This window comes from Spermophilus citellus, assembly GCF_964194105.1.
Source record: "Spermophilus citellus genome assembly, chromosome: 7".
NCBI classification, from domain to species: domain Eukaryota; kingdom Metazoa; phylum Chordata; class Mammalia; order Rodentia; family Sciuridae; genus Spermophilus; species Spermophilus citellus.
Window position 1 is genome coordinate 104,122,301 of NC_138188.1, and position 22,579 is coordinate 104,144,879.

Here is a 22,579-nt window from a genome sequence, read left to right on the forward strand (position 1 = left end):
TTTAAAACTGACCAAATATAGTAAGAAAATATATTTGTCAAAACATAAAACTTACAAATTAGAATAAAAATATTTAAAAAAAAAATCCACCATAAAACTTGTGGTCCCATAAAACTACAGGGAGAGCCTGTTGTACAGCACATGCCTGCAATCCCAGCTACTCAGAAGGCTGAGGCAGAAGGATCATTCAAGCCCAGGAGTCAGAGGCCAGCCTGGACAACATAAGCAACACCACATCTCAAAAAAATAAATAAATAAATAATAATAAATAATAATTAAATAAAGCTGGAAATTCTTCTTGCCTAGTGACATCACAGCTGCCATAACATCAAAGCACATACTATTACTGATGTGTTTGTGGTAACGCTGGTGTAAACAAACCTACTGTGTTTCCAGTCCTATATAGTAAGTACGTAATACTTGATAATGAAACAAACAACTATAGTTGCCTATTACTATTACTTGTTTATGTACTTACTATATTTTTAATACACTGTTTAAAAGTATGCTCCTACTCACTAAAAAAAAAAAAAAAAAAAAGTTTACTATAAAACACCATACTGTGTAACTCTGGCAGCAAATTTACACAGCTTGCATTTACCACAGCTCTTGATCACATCAAGAGGCCACAAGGAATGATTAAGGTATGATATCCAGGTTTGTGTCAATATGCTCTATGATGTTTGCACAATGAGGATATCACCTAGTGATGTCTTTCTTGTCTCTATAGTTAGGTGACACATGACTGTGTGTGTGTGGGGGGGGGATAATACAAACTATAGAGACACATAGTATATATGGGTACTTCAAAATGTGAAGCAGTTAAACAAATACCATAATAAACTGCTTAAGCCTCAAACTATGAAAAAGACCCAAGCTGTTCTCAGTCATAGCATGGCAAATAGTTCTATATCACTCCCCTGATAGGTACCTCATACCAATGTACCTTGTATTTTAAAGTCTAGGGAAGTTACGTAAGCCCTGGAGTTATTCTATTACTTCTATTCTCAAAAGTACAAGGTTAGAAATAAAAGACTGTTTCTGCTCCATGCCAGCAGAGCAGCAGAGTTTGATTTTGTCTTATTCTAGAACCCACATTCTTTAACCACTCACTGTGCCATATGTGACAGACCCTGGCGATACAGTGGTAACCAAGACAAATAAGAACTTATCTTTATGAAGCTACCCAGCCAAGAAAAACACACACTAAACTTAAATTTGGACAATTATTTTTATAATGTGATGAGTGTTACAGGAAAAGCATAAGTTATCAGGAGAATAAGTAATAGGAGACCCTACTTGGGAAGGCTTTCTTTAGAAAGCAATATTTGTGTTGAAACCTAAAAGACAAATAAGAGCTAGTCAGGTTAGAAAATTATTCATAATACTATAATAAATACATTTAAATATATATGTACATAAATCTTTAATATATATATACATTAGAAGGAAATAGAACCAAAAATGTGATTCTCAGTAATGAGGTTGTAATTTTCAATTTTCTGCTTTACATTCTAGTGTCTAACAATCTCAATCTTTTCAATAAAATATACTGTTTTTGTATTAGAAAAACAATGTTTTGCCAGGTGTGCTAGGGAACACTTGTATTCCCATCAACTCAGGAGGCTAAGGTAGAAGGTTCAGGAGTTGCCCTATAAGAGGAGGTTTCAACAAAACTAGAAATCAAAGGAATAGAATACCGGGTATTTGCCCACGATGCCGTAGAGGGAGACATTGGGCTAATGAATGCCGTTCTCAAACCACCATAGAAGGTACTCCGTTATCAAAAAACGGACAAGGATCAGGTATTTACCCACGATATCGTGGAGAAAGGCATCAGGCTTCATTGCCAAAAAACGGAGTGAGGGGCCCAATGCTCCGGGGCCCAAAACCACAAATATACGGGGCAGTGGAGGAACCCAGCAACACCATCAGGTTGGTGCCCAGGACACATTGTCCATTAAATCCCTCATCAGACAAACCCGAGGGAGCGCAGGGTTGGACATCTGCGCCTCTGCCAGAGCAGTATTAACTCCAGAGATGGGAGTTCAAATCATTCCTACAGGAGTAAAAGGACCTCTTCCCCAAGGAACAGTAGGCTTATTATTGGGACGTAGTTCATCTACATTAAAAGGACTTATGATAAGTCCTGGGGTAATTGATCCCAATTATGTAGGTGAAATAAAAATTATAGCTAGTTCTCCAGGAGGTATATCAGTAATTTCACCTGGAGATAGAATAGCACAATTGTTAATAATACCCAGCCTACATAATAAGTTCTCTAGTCATAATGTAGAAAGAGGTTCTAAGGGATTAGGCTCCACAGGTGTAGATTGGGCTATGTTGTCTTTAAATTTAGATTCTCGCCCGATGCTAAAACTAAATATTCAAGGTCACGAGTTTAATGGGCTACTGGACACAGGTGCTGACCTTAGCATCATATCTCGTCGAGAATGGCCAAAACATTGGCCATTACAACAAGCCACTCAAACGCTTCGAGGCCTAGGAGTGGCGACTAATCCCCATAGAAGTTCTATGGTATTAGATTGGAGGGATCCTGAAGGATGTGAAGGAACTATACAGCCATATGTTTTGGATCACCTTCCTATTAATTTATGGGGACGAGATGTCCTGGATCAACTAGGTTTGATGTTAACAAATAACATCAATTCTAATGCGCCCACTACTAGGGCTAGACAAGGTGTTAAGAAAGAAAAAAGATTAGGAAAACAAGAACAAGGTATAGCAGCACCAATTCAATTAGATCAAGGAACAGACAGACATGGGTCGGATTTTCAGAAAGGGCCACTGAGACAATCAAAATTACTTGGAAATCAGAAAGACCAGTGTGGGTTCCTCAGTGGCCCTTGACTAAAGAAAAGATACAAGTAGCCCACGATCTGGTCAAACAACAATTAGCGGAAGGACATTTACAACCTTCCGTATCTCCCCATAATACTCCCATTTTTGTCATCAAAAAGAAATCGGGTAAATGGAGATTACTGCAAGATTTAAGAGCCATTAATAATGAGATGGTTATTATGGGACCTGCTCAATCAGGGATTCCTCAATTGTCTGCTTTACCAAAAACGTGGCATGTCTTATCTATAGATATTAAAGATTGTTTTTTTTCTATTCCAATTCATCCCGAGGATAGTCCACGTTTTGCATTTACTATCCCTGCATTAAATCATGAAGGTCCTGATGAGAGATATGAGTGGAAAGTACTCCCTCAAGGTATGGCTAACAGTCCAACTATGTGTCAAATCTATGTAAATAAAGCAATCCAGCCACTTAGAAATCAAAATCCTGAACTAAAAATATTTCACTATATGGATGATGTATTATTAGCACATAAAGATAAAAATATATTGCTGGAATGTTATGCCACACTTACAAACTTATTAAAAAATTATAATCTAGAGATAGGAATAGATAAAGTACAATTAAATTTTCCAATTAATTAGGGGTTCTATTATCCTCAACCATGGTCCGTACGCCGAAAATTCAAATACGAGTAGATCAACTCAAATCACTCAACGATTTTCAAAAGTTATTGGGAGACATATATTGGATAAGGCCTTATCTAGGCATACCAACAGGAGAGTTGGGACCTTTATTTGATATTCTAAAGGGTCCATCAGATCCAAATTCACCCCGAATGTTAACTCCTAAAGCTAGAAAGGCATTAAAAATTATTGAAACATATATGGAAAATATGCATCTAGATAGAATTGATATAAGTTTGCCTTTATTATTTATTGTACTACCAACAAAAAATATTCCTACAGGAGTATTTTGGCAAGAAGGTCCATTATTGTGGATACATTTATCTTATTCTCCTAACACTATTCTTACTAGGTATCCTGAGGCTGTAGGACAATTAATACTCAAAGGAATAAGAGCAGCAAAGGGAGTGTTTGGAATTTCTCCCAATAAAATTATTACTCCATATACTATGGATCAAATTGATGAGTTAGCTAATGAGTTAAATACTTGGGCAATAATCATGTGTAAATCTAATGTTTCATTTGATAATCATTTGCCATCGAATCCTTTGTTGTCTTTTTGGTCTAAACATCCTGTAGTTTTTCCTAAAATGACAAGGAAAACACCTATCATGAATGCTCCAAATATATTCACTGATGGGTCTAATAATGGTACAGCAGCCGTAGTTACCCCTGATCAAACTTTTACATTTTTAGTACCCAAACAATCAGCTCAAAAGGTAGAGCTTAATGCAGTTTTACAAGCTTTTGTGATGTTCAAAGATTCTGTATTTAATTTATTTTCTGATAGTCAATATATAGTTAATGCTATTCTATCCCTTGAAGATGCTGGTAGGATTTCCCCTTCCTCTACTGTTTTTTCTTTGTTTTCCACTATACAAAGTCTAATATGGGACAGAAAAGATCCATTCTTTATAGGACATATTAGGGCACATACAGGATTGCCTGGAGCCCTTAGTTTGGGCAATGATTTAGCAGATAAAACTACACATGACGTACATATTTTCTCTACATTAGAAGAAGCTACAAATTTTCATAAAAGGTTTCATGTTAATGCTAATACTTTACAAAAGCGTTTTAAAATAACTAAGGAACAAGCCAGGCATATAATAAAACAATGTCAAAATTGTGTGACCTTTTTACCACAAGTTAATCTTGGAGTCAATCCTAGAGGACTGATACCTAACCATATTTGGCAGATGGACGTCACACACTTGCCAGAATTTGGAAAATTAAAATATTTACATGTTACAGTTGATACTTCTTCTGGATTTTTGATGGGCTCCCTTCATGCCGGAGAAAAAACTAAAGATGTTATAGCTCATTGCTTACAAAATTTTGCCACTGTGGGTGTTCCTAAACAGTTTAAAACTGATAACGGTCCTGGTTATACATCTGCCTCTTTTAAACAATTTTGCTCATCATTTGGTATTACTCATATAACAGGAATCCCATACAATCCACAGGGACAAGGCATAGTTGAAAGAGCTCATCAAACTATTAAAACGTACCTATTAAAGCAAAAAGAGGGAATTGGTAAGGGGTATATATCCCCCAAAGATAAACTTAAAATAACCCTTTTTACTCTAAACTTTTTAAATTTGGATTCATCAGGACTTAGTGCTGCGGAAAGACATATATGTATCCGAAAAATGTACATAAGCCTAAGGTACTTTGGAAAGATATTCTAACAGGACAATGGAAAGGCCCTGATCCAGTTATTGTCTGGAATCGGGGTTCCCTTTGTGTGTTTCCACAGGGAGAACAGCAGCCGATTTGGATTCCAGAGAGATTAACGAAAGCAATTTCTACAGAAAAAGAAGATGATTTGACTCAAATCCATAACAGCTGATATCCAGAGCTCCAGCTTGGCTATTCTTACATCTTCGACAGTGATTAACCACGGTGCTTTTTTCAATATCTATTTTATTATTGCATTTTTCCCACATCGTAAAGTTCTATTTTATTTTTTGAGCTCATACAAACCTAGGTTAATGTTTTTCTGATCAGTTTTATTTTTTGACTGTGTTTTATTTTTTGACTAGAGTTCTTAAACATTGCAATGGAGATTTCACCTAGGTATAGCTACAAGGCCTTTATTTACTATTGTCTTATGTGTTGTATGTTGTGTGCACATTTGTTTTGTGTTGTATGTCTGTATGTGTGTATGTCCATATTTCATATATGAGGAGCGCTCATGAAAAAATGGATCCGAATTTTTTTTTTATTCACGTGATTTAAATGGTTTAATTTAAATTAGGTGAACAGCTGTTAATGATTGTTTTTAAAGGTGGTTAACAGATCTGTTTGCTTACTAATTTAAATTAGGTAAACAGCTGTCAAGGATTGTTTTTTAAGGAGGTTAACAGATCTGTTTGTTTACTTTCACCTTTCCTTTTCATTATATTTAATAATTCTGTTCAGGATAATGTCTCTTTAGCATCATTGCCAGAATTTCCATCTCCATCCCAGTGCCGGTGAAGACTAAGATAAAACCAAACTACAACTTCTATGATAGCCATCACAGTAAACTGTATAAACTGATGCATCAATGAATATAACTCAACAAGTAATGCTCAATCAAGGACTCGATTTACTTTGGGAGGAAATGGACATATTGATAGACTCTTCCACTTTGAACTGCTTGCAGAACTTGTCTGGACTATATATCAGTTGCATGCATTGTGAAATATCATCTGATGCAGCGAATTGTGGTACTGCTGGCATATCTTTGCTGATGGTGTCACCAGTGATGCAATTTCCTTGCCAGTGCACCCCATGTTAATTGTGGTAATGCTGGCATATCTTTGCTGATGGTGTCACCAGTGACGCAATTTTTCCAAAAGAGCCGTCAATTGCCTTGGTGTCGTGGCATTTCTGTATCTTCCTCCCTTCTACTAGTGATGGTCTAAAATTTGGGGGCCAACAGAGGTGAGGCAAAGAACCTCACCCCCCCACTGGCACCAAGGCTAAATTTGGGGGCCAACAGAGGTGAGGCAAGAACCTCACCCCCCCACTGGTGCATAGGCCTATCCACAAGCATGGCTGAATGCTGGACCGGTAGTCAGTGACGGGTTGATCTGATTGCAGTGGATTCAACCTAAGACAGGAGGCTGACGCCTAAAGGTCAGTTTTCCCATGACGGGTAAGAACCATATGTTGAATTGGACAACCTACCAGGCACGGTCCTTAAGCCACATTGCTTGTTGTTTAATTAATCAGAAGGGGGGAGATGCTGAGGGCCATTACCAAGTAGAAATGACGCATCAAAATTTCCTTGCTAGCGTACCCCATGTTAATGATTTCGCTGTTGACATTGCATGTAAGGTGACCTTGCTCAAAGACCAGGGCGGATCCGGGTTTAGAGCTGATCAGGTTTGAGGAAGTATCCCGGTCCTTGGGTTAAGGGCGTTCCCAGTTTAAGACCTTGGATTTTAGGGAAGTTCGATGTTGAGGATTATTGCTGCTGGAATTAGGGCGTTCCTGCTGCCTGAGCTCCCATTGAGTTCTTGTGAGATTCAGAGAGCACTTTGGGAAGGAAGCCTCGTGGAGGAGGTGGATTGGGTGGGAGCAGAACTGGGATTGCCCCAGAACGTGTGTGGAGGCCGGTGTGAGTTCGGGAATAAAGAATTGCTGTTTGAATCTACAAAGCTGTGTGGTGGCTCGTGATTCTGTGCCCAGCCAAGACTGCGGCAGTTCTTAAGTTCAAGGCCAGCCTCAGCAACTTAGTGAGGCCCTATCTCAAAAGAAAAAAGAAAAAAGGACTGGGAATGTAGCTGGGGTAAAGCACCCCATACCAAACAAACAAATAAAAATAAAATAAAATCTTTTTTTTTTTTTTTAAGAGAGTTGCCTCAAGTTGGTAAAATAGTTGGATTTATTTTTAGTCTTGTGTAGAAAGTATACAGAAGCAGTGTTGGCTAGGAGGTGAATAAACAAAAGTCTAGCTAGGCAGAGAGGTGGTTGTCCAGCTGAATTCTCCAGCTGAATATTTATCTTTCAAATTAATTACCTCCAGCTCTCCTTAAAAAATGGTCTTTCTCAATCAGGCATGGTGGCGCATGCCTATAATATCCCAGCGGCTTCAGAGGCTAAGAAAGGAAAATCGTGAGTTCAAAGCCAGCCTCAGCAATAGCAAGGCATAAGCAACAAAGTGAGACTCTGTCTCTAAATAAACTACAAAACAGGGGTGGGATGTGGCTCAGTGGTCAAGTGCCCCTAAGTTCAATCCCTGGTACCCTCCCCCCAAAAAAGGTCTCTCTCAGGGTCACAATCTTTTCTGTGATATAAGAATGCAAACAGGGCTGGGGATGTGGCTCAAGCGGTAGCGCGCTCGCCTGGCATGCGTGCGGCCCGGGTTCGATCCTCAGCACCACATACCAACAAAGATGTTGTGTCCGCCGAGAACTAAAAAATAAATATTAAAAAAAATTCTCTCTCTCTCTCTCTCTCTCTCCCCACTCTCTCTTTAAAAAAAAAAAAAAAAAAAAAAAAAAAAGAATGCAAACATATTTTAATGGAAGGAAAAAAAAGAGATTATGACGGGTTTAATCATTTAATTTAGATATATTAGGAAAGAATCACTATATAGCTGATTTTAAATTTTCAAATAGATAATATAACCACATCACTCAAAAGACAAATCCTAGAGTGCTAGTAGTAATTCATGCTGCTCCTGTCTCCTAGCCACCAGCAGTCCATTATTACTCCATATCTCTTTCCAGGGACAAGTTATTTGTATATAAACAAATACATTTTGCTCCCTCTATCTGCCTTTTTATGGAGGGGGGGCGGTACTGGGGATTGAACCCAGGGACACTTTACCATTAAGCTACATACCCAGTTCTTATTTTTAAATTTGAGACAAGATCTCGCTAAGTTACTGAGAGTACCACTAAGTTGCTGAAGCTAGCAAAATTTATCTTTCTGCCTCAGCCTCCTGAGCTGCTGGGATTAAAGGTGTACACCACCACACCCAGCAAACAAAATGCTTTTTAAACAGTGTTTAAAATAAAGTGGGAAGCTAGGTGCAGTGATGCACACCTGTAATTCCTGCAATTTGGGAGGCTGAGTCAAGAAGTTCACAGTTTGAGACCAGCTCAAGTGACTTGATGAAACCTTATCTCAAAATAGAATAAAAAAGGCCGGGGATGTAGCTCAATGGTAGAGTACCTGCCTAGCATGCACTAGGCCCTGGGTTCAATCCTTAGTACCATACACACACTCAAAGGCAATAAAATGCTTCAAGTTATAGACTTTGTAGCAACAAGGTAGAAACTATAGTTACGAAGGGTTTACACATTAACATGAAGCAACTAAACTGACATATGCCAATACCATTTCTAAGCAACTGAAGAGATGAAACATAATAATTTCCTGCCTGTTTTAACAGATGTAAACAAAAAATCCATTCTATTCTTCTAAAGAAAGTTCTTTTTCAATATATCCAAAAATAAGTACCTGTTTTCATCACCTAAATACTGAACCTGAGAGAAAGGCTGAGTTACATCCTTTCCTACCAGGAGAAACAGTTCTCTACCAATACTACCACTATTTTCCAGTTATCTTAATGGCTTTTAGATCATGACTTAACATCTTCAATTATCTGTAATCACAGGAATCAGAGCTTATACTCACAAAGGCTTCTGTGTATGTTTTGGAAGAAAAAGTAAACTCTTGATTTTCATTACAGTAACTATTCATTTAAAAATTTCAAACTGAAATATAATTTCCAAGATTCAAATTATTAGCTGCTTTAGCTAAGTTAACATTTTTGTTTTCATAAACACTTATAGGGTACAATATATAAAATCTTATGAAAGTACATTTTTCTCTCTTGCTGGAGTTTATATGAAAAATGATACCCAAAGCCAAATCTACCAGCAACTTTTAAATTAATAAAATAATTTAATGTTCCAAATCTTTCCTCCTCTGTCCAGTAAACTTATTTTCTAATCTTGTGATTACTCCTAGGCAAATTTTAACATTGCCTTTTAAAAATTCTAACTTTTAATAAATTTAAATTCTAAGTTTTAATAAATACAAACCAATCAACCTGGGGCACTTTCACTGAGCCATATCCCCAGCCTATTTTATTTTTTATTTTCAGGCAGGATCTCACCAAGTTGCTTAGGGCTTCACTAAGTTGTTGAGGCTGGTCTCAAACTTGTGATCATCCTGCCTCAGCCTCCCAAGTTGCTGGGATTACAGGTGTGCACCACCTCACTTGGCTACAAATGTTTTTTGTAAATTAGACAATAAGAAAACAAATAACCCAATCAACAAATGGGCCAAGGACATGAACAAACACTTCACAGAGGATGACATACAATCAATCAACAAGTACATGAAAAAATGCTCACCATCTCTAGCAGTCAAGGAAATGCAAATCAAAACCACCCTAAGATACCACCTCACCCCAGTAAGATTGGCAGCCATGATGAAGTCAAACAACAATGAGTGCTGGCGAGGATGTGGGGAAAAGGGTACTCTTGTACACTGCTGCTGGGACTGCAAACGGGTGCGGCCAATTTGGAAAGCAGTATGGAGATTCCTGGGAAAGCTGGGAATGCAACCACCATTTGACCCAGCTATTGCCCTTCTCGGACTATTTCCTGAAGAACTTAAAAGAGCACACTACAGGGATACTGCCACATCGATGTTCATAGCAGCACAATTCACAATTGCTAGACTGTGGAATCAACCCAGATGCCCTTCAATAGATGAATGGATTAAAAAAACGTGGCATTTATACACCATGGAGTATTACGCAGCACTAAAAAATGACAAAATCACGGAATTTGCAGGGAAATGGATGGCACTAAAGCAGATTATGCTTAGTGAAGCTAGCCAATCCCTAAAAAACAAATACCAAATGTCTTCTTTGATATACTGAGAGCAACTAAGAACAGCACAGGGAGGAAGAGCAGGAAGAAAAGATTAACATTAAACAGAGACATGAGATGGGAGGGAAAGGGAGAAAAAAAGGGAAATCACATGGAAATGGAGGGAGACCCTCATTGTTATACAAAATTACATATAAGAGGTTATGAGGGGAATGGGATAACAAACACGGAGGGAAATGAATTACAGTAGATGGGGTAGAGAGAGAAGATGGGAGGGGAGGGGAGGGGAGGGGGGATAGTAGAGGATAGGAAAGGTAGCAGAATACAACAGTCACTAATATGGCAGTATGTAAAAATGTGATGTGTAACCGATGTGATTCTGCAATCTGTATTTGGGGTAAAAATGGGAGTTCATAACCCACTTGATTCTAATGTATGAAATATGATATGTCAAGAGCTTTGTAATGTTGTGAACAACCAATAAAAAAAAAATGTTTTTTGTTAGGAAGTTTCACAAATGGCATATAAACCATTTCAAGTGAATGTTATCTAAAATTGAATTTATCCTATTTCCCTAGAACTATTAAAATTAAAAAAATTATGCCCCAAAATCCAGAAGCTTAAATTAAACTCCTACAAATTCAATATCTAATAGTTCTTGAGTTATTGCACCTTTGAATTTTAAATATATTGCAGGAAACCATTTTTTTTAAAGTATTGGCACAACTCACATAGGAATAAAGAAATTAATTTAAAGTTGTTTTCAAATTATATTGGACATTTTACATTTTCAGTCTGAACCCTTTCTAGTAACTACAAGTTACAACAAGTAGGAGAACACAGTGAATAAACTTACTTCGGAGATGAGGGCCCACACAAGCCTCCTTGCGAGCATCACCGTGATGAACGCTGCCAGGTGATAATCAATGAGATGAAAATTCTATAAAAGAAACAAAGAATGTCATCAAAAAGAAATACAATGTTTATCAAGCTGTACTACTACACAAACAGAGGTTTGCTCCCTCAAAAGATCTTCCTTAGTTCATCCTACCCTTACAGAACACAGAAATTTGAGAGATCATGAAGAGACTGCCTACCTTGCACTTCTCCTTGTGACTTATTGCTTAAACTTTCCAAACACTGTTTTAGACTATCTGGAAAGTATTACTATCCTTTTTTTTTTTTTTGAAACTCTATTATATTAAAAGAAAAAGATAGCTTTGATTAACAAATCATAACTCAAAGTATTATGACAATAATAATTCATCTAAACTAACTGATTTATTATGTGTCAAATTAAATCAGTCAGGATTCATAGTTTTTAGGAGTTACTGTGGTTGTTTCTTTATTCAAACTTATGTTAGTCTAACTATGTATCAACTAAACTACTAGTTGGTACATCAATTATATTTATTTAATCTTTATAATTATTTAAAAATATGCCTTACATTTGATCTCCTCTATAAAATTAAACCATTACTTAGATGTCATATATAGTTCCTTTGTTATGCATACGTGTGTGTATACATATATACATATATATACACATATAAATATATGTATACACATACACATATATAAATGTTGTGATAATAGCAAACAAAATTGTTAGTAATAATATCTTAGAAACCAATGAAATTGAGATATATTTTTCTCTTGATGGTCAAAGGGTTTGCAGGTTTCTACATTTTCTTCCCAAATGAAAAACTGAATTTTTCAATTAATTAATTCAATAAACTAAATATGTCAGGTACTCTTCTTTTTTTGGGGGGGGGTGGGGGGGTACCAGGGATTGAACTCAGGTGCACTTGGCCACTGAGCCACATTCCCAGCTGCCTCAGTCTGGCTGGGCACAGAATCACGAGCCACTCAAGCAGGAACAAAACTTTATTTTTGAAAAAGCCGCCAATACTCCATAGGCGCTGGCAAGCCAAAACAGGTCCACCCATGCGCGTCTACCGGAACCGCCCCCCCCACCTCCCCCGGAATTCCCTCCTACTATCCTTCCCCAACCAATGGGAACTCTCCAGGAGTCCCGTAACATGAGTCCAGTAGCAGGCCAAGGTGAACAGCAGGAGTCCAATTTTCATATGAATGTAAATCTTAACATAATCATATCATCTCAATGGCTAGCTGGCGTCACCTTACAACCGAAAGTGCCATGCATCATATTATTTGCTTGTGGCTCCTAGCCCCCAGCCCTATTTTCTATTGTATTTAGAGACAGGGTCTCACTAACTTGCTTAGTGCCTTGCTTTTGCTGAGGGTGGCTTTGAACTCATGATCCTCCTATCTCAGCCTCCCCAGTTGCTGATATTACAGGCGTGCCCAGCCAGGTACTAGTCTCAACACTAAGGGTAAAGTGCTGAAAACAAAAATCAAGGTTTTTTTTTCTCTTGGCAATGGAAATGGTAGAGATTATTACTTGTTTCTTCTACCATCATAGTAGAATTTAACAAGGCACTGCCTCCTTGGGTTCCTTGCCCAAACTCCCTTGCAAAAAACTACTTCTAGGGGCTGGGGTTGTGGCTCAGCGGTAGAGCACTCACCTAGCACATGAGAGGCCCTGGGTTCGATCCTCAGCACCACATAATAATAAATAAATAAAATAAAGGTATTGTGTCCAACTATAACTAAAAAATAAAATATTTAAAAAAAAAAAAACTACTTCTAGTCAAGGATGGATGAAGTATATAATTTCTATACTCAATAAACTTACAATCCAGGTAGGGGGAAAAATACATAAATTTTATATATATATATATATATATATATATATATATATATATATATATATATATATGTAAATAAAAATAAATCTGGCACTAAGTCATTACAATTCTTAAAGAAACAGAGACTCTCATCACATATTAAGTATATATGTGATCAATACTTAATATCACTTGGTTGTTCCTGAAATTAACTTAACACTTTTCTTTTTAAAGTACATTAAAAAAAAAAAAAAACCTACAACATATTTTTATGTATTTCAGCAGAAAGTAAAGTCTTAATAGCTAATCCTAGGAACAATCAAGTGATACAAGTATTGAACTCAGGAGTGCTCTACTACAACTACATCTCCAGCCCTTTTTATTTCTTATTTTAAGACAGTTGCTGAGGCTGGCCTTGAATTTACAATCCTTCTGCCTTGGTCTCTTGAGTTGCCAGAATTACAGGAATGCACCATCATGCCCAACTCCTTTCTCATATTATCTTGAAGATTTGGGACCACATTTCCTTTTCTATGTCTACCACATTAGAAAGGTTTTCAGATTTTTTGTGAGTCCCAAACACACATACAAAATGTTCAGAACAAAAGTACTCTTTTCCCCAAAGAATATCTCTATCACCCATCCAAATCTGCCATTGCCAATCACATACATGTAAGTCATCGGACTAGCCTTTTAGATATTTTATATGCTCATCTATGGAGAACCTTCTTTGTATCAAGATTATCAGGGCCAGGGCTGAGGTAGTGGCTCAGTGGTAGAGCATTCGCCTAGCACGTGCGAGGCCCTGGGTTCAATCCTCAGCACCACATTAAAAAATAAATAAGTAAAATAAAGTTATAGAAAAATTGATTAAAAATATTAAAAAAAAGATTACCAGGGCTCTCATAAATAAATGAAGAGAAACCAGAAGAAACCTACAACATGCTTTTTAAGTTCTTCAGAAATAGCTAGTTTCCATCTCAATTTTATTTTGTAAAAGAATTCAATTTCATTCAAGTTAACAATGCACCCAGTTAAAGTACAATATTTTCTAGCTTCTCTTATAGTTATGAGTGGACATATGGAAATGATGGGAACCTGGACTGTAAGAAACTCTCCTTTATAAATGCCCTATGCTCTTTTACCTTTATGGCTGATAGTAATGAACCACAGCCACCTTAACGGCCATATGTTAGAAAACAGCAGTCTTTACCACCCTGGGTCCCGTGACTGACCACATGGAAGAATTCCTACCAACCAGGACAACTGTCTCAGACTGTTATATGTTAGAAACATTATACAATTTTTGGCTTATTTGTTATAGAAGCTACCATTATCCTAATTCAGTCATTTAAAAGGTAAAGCTGCTAGAATTTAATCATAATGACAAGTTCACATTACATGTTACACTTTCTCTATCCCATGTTAAACAAATTTAACTTCTAGCCAAGGATGGATAAAGTATATAGTTCAAATTTAACATGGGTTAGAGAAAGCTAGATATGGAAACCTTTCTGCAATATTATTACAATAAATTATTTAAATGTTTTCTGCATTTTAATTTATACTTCAACAATCTTATCATGAAGTTTTATTTCTAAAAAGTAATCTGATGTTTATTAGAAAACCAGTTTTTAGAAGAAAAATTATTAAGAACAAAATTTACCTGAGTGACATAAAAAATTTAGAGGCCTATGACGACTTACCAGTGAAGTACAAGAGGCAGGATGATTGTAAGGATACCACCACACGGTTTTATAGATGTTGATGTACTGAATGAACAGAGCAACCAAAAGGTAGATGAAGAAAAGAAATTCAAAAAGCAGGCTCCCATCCACAGGCAAGTCAGGAATTTGGCAATGACGCACAGGACCTGGGGTGATTAAGGCTGTGATAGGTGGAACTGGAAGGCCAATAGTGCTACCATTCCTGAAAGAGAAAACTATGGTAAACTCAAATGGTGATATCCTTCATGTCAGAGCAAAGAGCCCCTTCTATCTCCACTACCTAACCTTAACTGATGGCCTCTCCAAGACTCTATTCTGGGATCCTTCCTCTACATATTGTCTCAATGATCTAAGATGCAACCATGATTTTCATCATCTTAGGCATACTGAAAAATAAAATTTATCTTTATATCACAGCAGAGTTTTAGACCCCTATTATGCAACTACCTGCTAGACATCTCTGTTCCTCCTCCGACAGTCCTAACCCTAGTTCGTGGCCCACCCTGTTAGCTGCCCAAATCAGGATCCTAGAACATTTCTTCTTCCACTCCATATCCAATCACTTTCTAAAGAACTGGATTCAACTCAGGCATAGTGGCATATGCCTAAAATTCCAGTTACTCAGGAGTCTAAGGCAGGATGATAGCAATTTCAAAGCCAGGCTCAGCCATTTAGAGAGGCACTTAGCAACTCAGTGACACCCTGCCTCTAAATAAAATATAAAAAAGGGTTGGGGATGTGGTTCAGTTGTTAAGGCTCTTGGGTTCAATCCCTGGTATGAAAAACAAAACAAACAAAAACTGGGAATGTAGCTCAGTGGTAAATTACCCTTGAGTTCAATCCTCACTACTGCAAAAAGAAAAATAAAGAATTGAATCCTATTTCACAAAATTTTCTTCAACTGTATCCTCCCTTCTCAATCCACTGTTTCAGTTCAAGCATTCACCAATTTTCATCTAAATTACTGGCAGTAATCCTCCTAAATTCAACTCTACTTTCACCAAACCCACCAAGCTGTCCTTAGGGATCTTTCTAAAGTGAAACTGGTAGTGTTACTGTCTTATTCTTACTGTTTTTGTTTGTTTTTTGTTGTTGTGCTGGGGATCAAACTCAGAGCCTCAGTGGTAGAGTGCCTGCCTGGCATAACAGTGTTACTCTCCTCCTCTCTTTACTGCAATTAGGATAACATCAAAAAACTTTGAGTATGTTCTATGAAGCCCTCTGTTTAACATAGTAGCCTCCCCACATATCACTCCTCCACATGCACCTACGATACTCATGCTACGTGCTGTCTAGAACATATGTTCTATTTTACTGTGCACTTTATTCCCTTGAAATGAAATATCCCCCATAATTATACTTTCCTTAACTTCTCACACACACACATTTACTGAAAAAATCCCTCCAAACCTTTTTTCACTCATTATTCAAAACTTTTAAAGGGTTTGGGGTACAGCTTAGTGGTAGAATGCTTGCATGTATGAGGCTCTGGGTTCAATTCCCAGTACCATGAGCACACACACAAAAATTAAATAAATAAATGGCTCTTCGGCTCTTCAAACACATCCTCTGTGAAGCTTACTCCGACTCCCTCAAACTTATTCATCTCTCCTTTGTGCCACCATCATATATGTGTAAAGTCTTTATTATTGCGCTTTTCATACTATAACATAATTTTTGTACACATCTATAACTTGGCTATCAGACCATAAACCTAAGGCCAGAAACTACTTTTCTTAGTTCACTGCAAATATATACTTTTAGGTTGAGACAGCAAAAGACCAATGCACTCATGAAAAACAGACAACTCTTAACACAAAAACAAACATATAGAAGTATTAATCCCTATTTTGTTCTTTCTTCTAAGCTCACTTATAGGTCAGAAACAGCTAGACTATTTGAAGTGACAGATAGGGATAAAGAATAAACTTTCTATTGTTTATATGCACAGGACAGTTACAGAGATCTAAGGTCTACTATTGTTTATACAACAAGGAAAGTAGACTCAATTCCCAGTGACTCAGGAAGCTGAGATAAGATTGTAAGTTTAAAGTTAGTCTCAACAACTGAGACCCTGTCTCAAAAGAAAAAAATAAAAAGGACTTGGGATGCAGCTCAGTAGTAAAGTGCCCCTAGGTTCAATCTCCAGTAAACCCCACTCTAAAAAAACATATTTAAGATAAGGAACAATAGTAGCATTACTTTCTTCTCTAAAATTTCCAAATATAGAATTCTAGCATGGGTATGTGGGACTTACAGTACTTTAAGCAACTCATGGGAATATGAGCTCTGCTCATTCTGAATAGTTAAGAATCCTATGACTTGAATGCACAGGATTAATGCCAGCAGCCAATCTACTGCCTCACTCCAGTTAACTGTAAGATACTGAAATAAAAATTTCTGATGAGATGTTACAATGTTAAAAGCCTCCAATCTAAACAAACTAAAAATCTTATTCAACTTCAGTCAAAAATAAGGAAAGAGGGAAAGTATGATAAACTGTTGTAATTTTTAAACTCAGGGCTTCGCATATGCTAGGCAAGCTCTGCCGCTGAGCAACACCCCAGCCCACTTTAAAATTTTGAGACAGGGTCTCTTTAAGTTGCCCAGGTTGGCCTCAAACTTGTGATCCTCCTGCCTCAGCCTCCTGAGTAGCTGGGATTATAGGCATATGCCAGCATACCTGGCTCTCTGTTATGATTTAAGAGTTAAAAAAAAGATTATAAAAATGTTTCCACGTAAAGCAGACTTGCTTTCTGGAACATACATGCTTCTGCCGTTAACAAACTCAAAAAAATACTGGAATTCAAAAAATATATTCAAAACAAAAGTACAAAAGTTCTACACTTGTAATACACTCTATAAATTTGGCTATTAAACTTGAAGCCAGAAGACCAAACAGACATAGGTCAAACAAAGTGATTCAAAGCACCAGTTGGAAAAAAAGAAATCATGCCTATGTAAAGATAACTGATGAGATTAAGTGTTCTCCATCTAACTGATAAAGTTCAAAGCCGGAGAGGGAAAATATCAAAGTTCTTTAAATAAACAAATAAGTGAATAAATACACAATGCCTACATGTATTAAAATATCATACTATATTCCATTTAGGTATAATTACTGAGTCAATAAAAAATTAAACTTTTAAACAGAGTTGGCCAATATATATCTCAAAAAAATAGTTACAGAAGTATTATTTAGAAAAAATATTATTTTTCTAACATGTTATAAAAATAGATTCAAGAATCTATTCAGGATGCACTTAATTCAAACAGCAACAAGTTGTGACTACACATTTGAAATGTTGTCCACCAGGAAAGCTCATTAGAAGGTTTTTATTGTGAGGGCTGATTACATAGGCATCCTTTCCTACCAATACCAAAATTCTAGACTCCCCAAAGAAGGAAGGTATTCAGTGTAGCTTTCCTTAAAAAGCCCTGCTTACAAGGCTTACATCTGGGAACAGTTCCTTCCATTGATATAAAATTTTCCTTATAATAAGAACAGGTCAGCAGGGCATAGTGGTGCACACCTATAATCCCAGCAGCTCAGGAGGCTTAGGCAGGAGGATCTCAAGTTCAAAGCCAACTGCAGCAATAGCAAGGTGCTAAGCAACGCAGTGAGACTCTGTCTTTAAATAAAATACAAAATAGGGCTGGGGATAATACTCAGTAGTAGAGTGCCCCTAGTTCAATTTCCAGTACTCGCCACCCAAAAAAAGGAATGGGTCACTGTGGATGAACTATATAAAAAATGGTGGTTTATACTGAACATCTGCTTTATCCTTGCAGCAGGCTTTAGACTGGTCTTTATGGAGTCATGAGCAGCACAATTTAAGTATGCAAATGGATAAAGCAAGAAAGATTCAAAGATTTACTTGGGTGATAGCTCAGTTGGTAGAGTACTTGCCTAACACATTTGAGACACTGGGTTTGATCCTCAGCACCACATAAAAATAAAATAAAGGTATTATGTTCAACTACTATAAAAATATTTTTTAAAAAAGATTCAAAGGGATAAAGAGAAATTAGAAGAGACAGAGAAAACAGTGGTATTTGGACATGTTTGGTGATATTATCAGAAAATATATGCAAGGACTAAACAAACAAAACTTCAAACAAGTAAAAATCTCCCTGTAGGAACTCTCTATGAAACTCACAAACACAGTACTTTTTTTTTTTTTTAAGCTTTGGGGAGTGAAACCAGGAGCACTCTATAACTGAGCACTTGTTATTTTAATTTGAGACAGGGTCTCACTAAGTTACCTAGTTTGGTCTCAAAACTTATGTTCCTCCAGCCTCAGCCTCCAGAATACCTGGGTTTATAGTTGTGTACCATCAGCTACACCTTTCTTTTTTAAAAAGACACGTTATCTAAGAACATTTGCAAGAACAAATCCTGGCTGGGCATGATGACACACACCTGTAATCCCAGCAACTAGGGAAGTTGAGGCAGAAGTATCCCAATTCGATGCCAGCCTCAGAAACTTAATGAGACCCTGTCTCAAAAAAGATTGGGATATAGCTCAGTGGTAAAGTTCTGTGGTTCCATCTCCAGTACCAAATAAATAAATCTGGGGGTATGACTCAGTAGTAGAGAGCCACCAGCTTTAATCTATAGAACCACCCCCCCCCAAAAAAAAAGAATGAAAAAACAAATGAACAACAATGCCCTATTCCCCAAAGGTAGAAAATACAACAGGCAACTTTTGGAATTCAATCTTTCAAAGTAGCTCCTCAACATTCTCAAGTTTAACTTCACCACTTTACCAATTAGGCCACAAACATCTACCAAACAGGCAACCAGGGGCAAATGCTTTGTTCTCCAATTGGCTATGTCATGCAGAATCAAATATATCAAAATTATACCATTTTTAAGGAACTCAATTTCTTTCTTCACTACCCTACAGATACTCCAAAAGTGATTTCTCTCATATGGACACACTTTCTTTGTATACGTTTTTTCTAAAGCTATATTCTAAGCTATCTAACATTTCCTTTATTTATATTTTTTTATATCTCTACCCCAGGTTTTATACAATAACCTATTCCAACCATTACAGCCAATTCCATCTCATCAAAAAACAAAGATATGTTGGGCATGGTGGTACATGCCTGTAATCCCAACAGCTTGGGAGGCTGAGACAGGAGGATCGAGTTCAAAGCTAGCCTCAGCAAAAAGCAAGACATAAACAACTCAGTGAGATCTTGTCTATAAATAAAATACAAAAAAAAAAAAAAAAAGGCTGAGGATGTGGCTCAATGTTGTGTGCCCTTGAGTTCAATCCCTAGTATCTCCCCACACACATCCACAAAAAGAAACAAAGATACTCTAAAAAGAACAAAAAAGAAAAGAAATAGAAATTGGGCATGGCACACTCCTGTAATCTAACTACTCAAGAGACCCAGGCAGAAGGATCGCAAATCTGTCGCCAGATTAGGCAATTTCAAGATCTAGTCTCAAAATAAAGTTAAAAACAAAACAAAACTGGGAATGTAGCTCAGTACCTGCCTAGCATATTCAAGGCCCTGAGTTCAATCTCCAGTACCAGAAACAAACAAACAAAAACCACACAGAAACTTTTTTCCAAAATAATCTCTTAAGGTAAACATGTTACAAAATAATCATTCAACAAAAGTCTCAATTTTTCAAACTATGAACACTTTAATCAGTTGAAAAATTTGTTCTTAGACACACATACACACACAATCTCAAATTAATTGCAAAAGAATTATGTTATCTTAGCAGCTCAGGAGGCTGAGGTAAGAGGATCCCAAGTTCAAAGCAGACTCTCAGCAAGGCCCAAAGCAACTCAGTGAGACCCTGACTCTAAATAAAATACAAAAAAGGGCTGAGAATGTGGCTCAGTGTTTAAATTTCCAGGGGTTCAATCCCCAGTACCAAAAAAAAAAAAAAAAAAAAAATTTAAAACACTATATGTTAAAGAACAGGGAAGGGGCACCAGGGATTGAACCCAGGGGTGCTTTACCACTGAGTTATACCCGCTGCTCATTTTATTTTGAGGCAGAGTCTCACTAAGACCTTGATCATGTAATAGTGCAGCAATGCACTGATCAATTGTATGAACAAGAAATTTTTGCCAGCTAGTTTCTACTTCCTCCCTAAACAGAGTTTTTTCATCTCAATTTAATTTTCAGAGCTGTTAGTACCATTTCATCTTTCAGGCCCTCCTGACATATTTGTATACTTCTTCTTGGACTGATCTCCCACTTCCTGACTTTACAACCTTAGTTCTACACAATCTTTGAAATTTGTTCTGGTGGGCTGGGAGTGTGGCTCAGTGACAAGTGCTTGCCTATTACATGCAAGCAATTCCCATCACCATACAAAAAAAAAAAAAAAAAAAAAAATTAGTTTATTTTTATTTCAGTGGGACTTTCTCTTAAACTCTGAAATTCTAGTTTAAAGAAATTTTTAAATTTTATTTATTTATTTTTGGTACTCAGGATTGAACCCACTGCTGCACTGCTACATGATCAAGCCTTATGATGATGTGAGTTACCCCACATAAGATTAGAAATAATTCATCCTGCCAGGTGTGGTGGCACATGCCTGTTAATTCCAGCTACTTGAGAGGTTGAGGCAAGATGATCAAATGTAAAAGGCTAGCTAGCCCCATCAACTTAGCTAGACCCTATCTCAAAATAAAAATATAAAGGGTTTGGGATATAGCTCAGTGATAGTGTACCCTTGGGTTCAATCCTTAGTACTGTTAAAAAATAAAAGAAAATTCATCTTAGACTGGGGTGTAACTCAGTGATAACTAAGCAAATGCAAAGCCCTGGGGTCAATACTCAATACCTTCAAAAAAGAAATTGTTCATCCTAATTTCTGAAAATTAGGAACTTTGTAATATATTTATATTAAAAGATCAAATTTTTTATTGTCATACAACATGACACAAATCTTAAGATGTTTATTTAGGCTATAGCTAACAGTTTATTAATATTAAGCAGTTTTCTGACAAAATAATTTTTGAAACCCTTGAAGAAATCTGACTTATAATTTATTTTATTTTATTTTAAGTATTTTGGAGTGGAGAGTGAAATATTTATTATTTACTTACTTTTAATGTGATGCTGAGAATCAAACCCAGTACCTAATATGTTCAAGGCAAGTGTTCTACCGCTGAGCTACAGCCCCAGCCCTGACTTATAATTTTAGAACTTCATGTTAGCTGTCAATTTTAATTTGCCCTCAAAAAATAAAAATAATGACAATAAGCAGATAAACCATCACATTTGCCAGATGTGGTGGCGTATGCCTGTAATCCCAGAGACTCAGGAGGCCAAGGCAGGAAGATGATAAATTCCAGGCCAGCCTCAGCAACTTAGTAAGCAGCATCTCAAAATAAAAAAATAATTTTAAAAGGGCTGGGCTCAGTGGCAGAATGCCCCTGGGTTCAAACGCTAGTACTAAAAGGAAAGAACTCCAAACCATCGAATTTGCCCTGTACTTTCATCCACTTGTCCCTTCTTCTAATAGCTAAAAAGGTGATGATTAGGGCTGGCAATGAAACTCAGTTGCAGAGCCCTTGCCTACTTATATGCAAGGCCTTGGGTTTGATTCTCACTAACACACACACACACACACACAAAGTAATGACTAGAATTTGGATTATCAGTCATAAGAAAAGGGCTTTGTTTACTTCATGAGTCCATATCATCTCTCTCTCCAAAGTATGCTAAAATGCTAAGCTTTCAGTCTTAAAAAGGCAGAATTTCTACCTCAGTGTCAAAGAATAAAGCTTGATAAGCAAGTATCT

The 22,579-nt window shown here is 36.9% G+C and overlaps 1 protein-coding gene across 2 annotated transcripts in view; it reads right to left on the reverse strand.

The window, feature by feature from the left end:
* TMEM39A (transmembrane protein 39A) overlaps positions 1 to 22,579 on the reverse strand; it is a 42,643-nt gene that overhangs the window by 18,110 nt on the left and 1,954 nt on the right. For both annotated transcript variants that reach the window (XM_081302338.1, XM_081302337.1), the window contains exons 3-4: positions 14,772 to 14,994; positions 11,211 to 11,294 (exon numbers count right to left, since the gene is read on the reverse strand). In XM_081302338.1, coding sequence (XP_081158464.1) covers positions 11,211 to 11,294; positions 14,772 to 14,994 — 307 coding nt within the window. The remainder of the gene's footprint in view (positions 1 to 11,210; positions 11,295 to 14,771; positions 14,995 to 22,579) is intronic.